The 5,783-nt window shown below is 53.8% G+C and overlaps 1 protein-coding gene across 1 annotated transcript in view; it reads left to right on the forward strand.

Annotated features, from left to right (window-relative positions):
- Window positions 1-82: 82 nt before the first annotated feature.
- PDE10A (phosphodiesterase 10A) overlaps window positions 83-5,783 on the forward strand; it is a 234,935-nt gene continuing 229,234 nt past the window's right edge. The window contains exon 1 of the mRNA XM_012806706.1: window positions 83-164. Within this exon, the coding sequence (XP_012662160.1) occupies window positions 98-164 (67 nt within the window). The 5' untranslated portion in view covers window positions 83-97. The remainder of the gene's footprint in view (window positions 165-5,783) is intronic.

Consider the following 5,783-nt stretch of genomic DNA (forward strand, 5'->3'; position numbering starts at 1 on the left):
CGGCCCCGGCCCAGGCGGCGGCGGATCAACTCCGCGGCGCCCCCAAGGCGCCGGTTTAGCCTTCGCCGCCGCGTCCCCGCTACTCTTCGGCTCCGACATGGAAGATGGACCTTCTAATAATGCGAGCTGCTTCCGAAGGCTGACCGAGTGTTTCCTGAGCCCCAGTAAGTGGCCTGGCTCCACGTTTCCCGGCGGGAGGGCGGGCCCTCGCCCATTGGGAGACGGGTCGCCAGGATTCCGGCCGCGGGGTGGCCGGGAAAGTATTGGGGCTCGCGGCCAGCAAGGTGCGTGTGCCCCGGGCGTTTGGAGCCCAGAGGGCTTCTCTGGAGGGGCAGGAATCTGGCGGCACCTGAATGGAGCTTGGGAACGTTTGTCAGAGCAGGGACACCGGGGTTTCCCAGGCTTGCCGTGCGCGCGGGGGAAGGGTGACCCGGGGAGGGCGGCGGGAACCCGGCTTTTAGAACAGGACCTGCCTCCTGCCTCCAGTGCCCGGGCGGGCCAATGTTCTGCCCACATTTGTCCGGAACCTGTTTATATTCTTAACTTTGTGACCACTGAATCAAGGTCTCGCTCTCTCGAGCCTGTGACTACTTGGCTGGAGTCAAGAGCTTCCTTCCTTCCACTTGGGGGTCCCACCCACTGGGGATGCCTGAAGTTGGGGCGACAGGAGGCCAGGCCCTTGGAACCCCTTGCTTCCAAATGTGAAGGCACTGCTCTTCTCCAGGGTCCAGTGTCTGGGCCCCGGTCCCTCCCTGCTCTCCCCTTTCCTCCTGAAGTGGCTGTGTTCCTGCGCGTGGACTAGCCAGTGTGGAAACGGGTGCATCTCCACAAAGGGAGCTCACCCCCCACCCATCGTGCACTTAACGTAGATCCCGGGGATTAGCTGGTGTTCTGGGTGGGAAGAAGGGGAAGGACAATGGATTGTCAGGATGGAAGAGAGAGGCGCTGACAGTTCCCACCATAGGATGCGTCCCCGGGCCCACTGTGGCGGTAGCCGCTCCACCTCGCCACCTGCGGGCGCGGGGCTCAGAGCGCTTTGGGTTAGAGGTGGCAGAAGGCGTGTCATGGTGAAGGGGGACAAGACTGAGCTGAGAAGTCAAGCAGAGGTTTTCTAGGAGATAGGAACAGGCGGGAGATGTGGAGGAAGGAGGAGGCGCCGGGTTCCCAGAGGAGGGGGTCGCTGCTGTCGTGGATGGAGGAAGAGCAGGGTGAGGACGGGAAGACTGGGCGGAGGGCGGGTGAGGCGGGGTCGGTGGCAGCTACTCGTGGTCCAGGGGTAGCCCATGAGGCACCGGATGACTGGGGCGCCAGCCGGGCCGGGCGCAGCTCCCCAGGCCCAGAGCGCGGCTTCGGAGCCACAGTCTGCCGCGTGCGCAGGGAGCCTTTGTCTGCTCCTGGCAGGAGAACCGCGTTTCCGCAGCGCCTGCTCTGGGCAGCCTCTTCTAGGCTGGCTGTTTCGGTTTCCCGCTCCCAGGGGCCGCTCACTCCCCGGCCTTCCTGGCTACCCCGCCTCTCTCAGCTGCCCTGGGTCGCACCCTCTTGGGAGCTGGAGCTTGTTTGGGCTCACCGCCTGCCCAGGCATCTTTGGGGTGTAGCCTCTAGCCATGTGAGCTCGTCCCGCGCTGGGCCTGGCTGCCCCCAGCGATCCCGCCCCCAGGAGCGGGCCATTCCCTGGCGGCCGCGTGGCCAGCAGCCTCTTGCACGCCGGCGCGCGGGCTCCGGCCGCTGGAGATGAGCGGAGTCTCTGCTTGTTCTTGTACTTGATTGACCCGAAGGGCGTGGGCGCTTTGCTCCGAGCTAACCCCTCAGTCCTGTGCCCCCCCGCCCACCTGACGCTGTAGTGGAAAAGAGATGTGCCAATGGGTGTGGGTGGAAAGAGCGTGTGACCTCTCCTGCCGCCCTGAGATGTGGTCAGCAGAGGCATTCTTACTGAAATGGACCCCCTTGGCCATGAATTGAAGGTGGTGCCGGGAGAGTGTGAGTCCCCACGAGGGAGCTCTTTGGTGGGCGTGCTGGGATCAGCCTATAGCTCTAGCCCTGGGAAACCTGTGGGTCCCCTTCCTGGTGCACTTGGAAATTCCTCTTTAAAAAATAAACATCTACTTTTCTCATTTGGCAGTGGAGGGGACAGGGGACAAAAGCTGCTGTACCTTACAAAGACAAGCTGTTTGGGGGAGAAGTTGGTGCTTCCCAGCCGCATAGGTGTGGGGTATGGAAGGAACGTGTTTCCCTGAGAGGACCAGGTTCTGCCTTGTGCTGCAGTGGCTGCTGCTTGTTGGCTCAGGGCTACAATGGCTGTTGTGGAGTAGAATAGACAAGAACAGCTCTAGGTAGATGCTTAAGTTGCCCCAGGGCATCGTTAGCTGGCTTTCCCTCTAGAGGGACAGAGGACGTGCCAGCTGTCCCCCGGGCTGCCTTCCTACCCTTGTCCTGAGAAGTAGTTTTGGGCTTTGATAGGAGCTGGAAGCTCCACAGTCTTATTTGGGACATTACTGAAGTAGTAGGGGACTAAGATACTTCTAACTGGAATCTACTATTAGTCATACCTCACTGAAGAATGAAAGGAGTGTAGATGGATTCTTCAAGAATACCGATTTCTGCTCTGACACACTTGTCTCCACTTTTTGGGTCTTCAATCTCTTGGTTGCTGCAGAACAAGCCCTGTGGGTCTGAATTGCTAAAGTACTTAAAGCTTGTCAGAGTTCTATGATATTTGTCATTAACAGTTAGCTTTTTTGAAAAAGAATTGCTGGGTTCTGAACGAATGTAAAAATGCCCCAGAGTATTCAAATATGTCCAGTTGTTGATTTTTATTCCTTTTTCCATCTTTGAGCTCCTCTTCGCCTGTCATGTAAGTTGTCCTGTAAAGTCTGCTGTGTCCTGTTATTGCTGGTACGAGTGTCTGTTCAATTTTTGTTATCATCAAAAGCAGACCATGTGCTGGGGGCATCATGTCTCAGCCCTGTCCCATCATTGTAGGTGTACATTTCGGATGTTTGCACTGGCCAGCTGGTCTACTCCGTCATGTGCTGAGGAACTTGTTAAGGTGACTGCCAGGGGCCAGGCCAGCTCCAGCCAGGCGGGGGGATAGAGCCCAGCATGGAAGCTGCAGAGCCTCTGTGTGTGTGGGGGACTCTGCAACAAGAGGGCATAAGGAGCCTCCAGAGGCAGGTTGGGCAGGATGGCAGTGCTGCTGGGGTCCTGGTCACCAGGCCTGATGCCCTCACTCTGTCCTTATCAGGTCGTTCCTGGCTTCACTGCATTTCAGGACATCTGCCTTTAGTTACTGACATCTGGGCTCTCTCTGAGGCACCAGCTTCACATTTCACTGAAAGCCACTGGTTGGGATAGAAAGAAATCACGCACATGGGGAGCCCAAAGGGTCCAGAGAGCTCAGGGGGACTCAATTTGTAGTGCATGTGTGTATGATGGGAGGCCAGTCTGGGTGCCTTCTGCCTTGTGGAGGAAACACCAGGCTGTCTGCCAGGTGTCCAGGGCCACGTGTCGCACGGCAGTGGAGGGTGCAGTGGTTGGAGGCACAGGAAGCACCATGGGAAGGAGGCCTGCGAGGCTGTTGAGGATTCTGCCTTGAGCACGGTCAGAAGTCACAGTTACTCCCAAACCCTGTAATGTTTCCGAGTCACTAGTTGACTACCTGGGATGATGCAAAATGCTGTAGAAAAGGAAAACACGGGTTAGTGGTGGGCACAGGAAAGGGAGGAAGATTAGGTGGGGAAGGTGTGAATGCAGACGGTAATCCCTTCAGACTGCAGCTTGCTGTGTGCTGCTCAGCTGTTCAGATAGAAAATATGTGTCTCCAGGAGCTGTGGGGGTTAAATATGCTCCACGTTCATCACTGGCCACTCTCGCTCTTGAGACATAAGGTACTGAGTGGCTGACACTTGAGCAAACTGAGATAAATATGATCCCTTTCAAGAGCGGGTGTATTTAGCACATACAAGCTATGCTAGACTTTGCATTGAACTTATCTTTACAGGCTCTTGTGAGATGAGTTTGCACAGGAACGTAAGATCAGCAGCACAGCAGTGGAGACGGGGCTAAGTCAGTGGACAGCCAGCTAACAGGCCACTGTTAAGTGCCCACTCGGTGTGAACTGCTGTGGGGAGATGGAAATAATGATAACACTTCCCTCAGAGGGACGGAAATACAGCTATGGATACCTATAACTCTGAGAGCAAAGCGAGGCCCTGACTTCTTCATGCAGGGACAAGGTGTGAGCAGCCCTCGGCAGAGGGGGACCTAGTTTTTGGCTGAGAAATGAGGGAAAAGCTATTTAAATTGGATTATTTAGATTATGCATCTGTAATTTCATAACATTCCACCTTTAACTTCAAAGAACCTGAATGGTCACAGAGAACCCCGAGAGTGTGAGAGTAGAAGAAACATTAGGAAATGGTGTCTTCTGCCCTCCCAGCCCATACACAAGCCTTGGGTAATTTTTGCACGTAAAACTTTTTCTACCCTATTAGGGGGAATAATTACGATCAGTAATCAGTAATACATTGCGATCAGTAGTCCAGCAAATATTAGGGTTTTGCTTACTGTGAAGAGGTTGAACATGGTATGGTAAACATTTTACCAACTAATGCATTGTTAATTTTTGTTTGTTTAAAAACAGCTGATGTAGTTTGAAGAGAAGAAATAATTTTCATGTAAAAGGAATATTTTCCCTTAAAAGGAAAACTTAGTTGTAATTCAAAACATTTTAATTTCCTTTTAAAATGTAAATCAGGCTCCTGCAGCTGATGTGTCTTTTCTCTAAGTCTGTCTGAAGGAAGGCTGCAGGGACAGAAGCCAGGGAGACAGAAGAAGGCCCCAGCCCTCTTATTAGTTCCACTTAGCACTTAGCACTATCTTGTTCATTTATCGGGCACCTGTTTCTTGCCTGTCTTCCCTCCCCAGAAGGCAAGCTCCTGAGAGCCTGAGTCTGTAACTGTGGCTGACAGACACATGGAAGGCACTCAGATACTTGTGCTGGAAATTCAAAGATGAAACAAACAAAAATTTTTTAGGAAAGACAACATGGTGCCTGTACTCAAAGGTCTTAGAAATTGCTGAACGTAGACATTGGAAGCTCACTCTACTTTAAGCTCTGTTGTAGGGACCTAGGATTCAAAGGGACATGAGACAAAATCAGTTGTTTCACGAAACACCGCTAACAGGAAAGACAGATGAGTTCACAGATATGTCCACCCCTAGAGGGTTGCAGGGTGCTGTGGAGGCAGTGCCGGCCAGTACCCAAACTAGAAGGTCCTGTAAAGCATCACAGGTGTGGGGAAGGTGATGTCTTATTCTCTCTGTTGGCCTTGGTGAGGGCTTGGTGGTGGTGGTGGGGATGAGGCCGGTAGCTGGGGAGGTACCACCTGAGGGTACAGATTAGAAAATGGCTAGGGGAGGGGGGTAGGGATGGGGTCAATACCTTTGGGCCAGGGATCTTTCATAGTTAACCATCAGAGAACTTGAACAACAAACAGGTATAGAAGGAAGATGGGGAGAGCTGAACCCCCAGACCCCACAGTGGGTGATTGATTAGATAAGGGAGGAGGCATTTGACTCCTTAGTTTCTGGATTAGAAAGTTGGCTCTGTGTGTGGATTAGAGGTGTCAAGGGAACAGAAATGTCAGAATGGGGGTATCAGACTGAATACCTACACTGCGTCCACCAGCTGTCCTAGTCTTGGGTGTCACGCACTTGCACTCCAGTGGGCTGCGTCCACCAGCCGTCCTGGTCAGGGGTGTCACGCACCTGCACTCCAGTGGGCT

This window comes from Otolemur garnettii, unplaced genomic scaffold (assembly GCF_000181295.1).
Source record: "Otolemur garnettii isolate 467f Iridium unplaced genomic scaffold, OtoGar3 scaffold00056, whole genome shotgun sequence".
In the NCBI taxonomy this organism is placed as follows: Eukaryota; Metazoa; Chordata; class Mammalia; order Primates; family Galagidae; genus Otolemur; species Otolemur garnettii.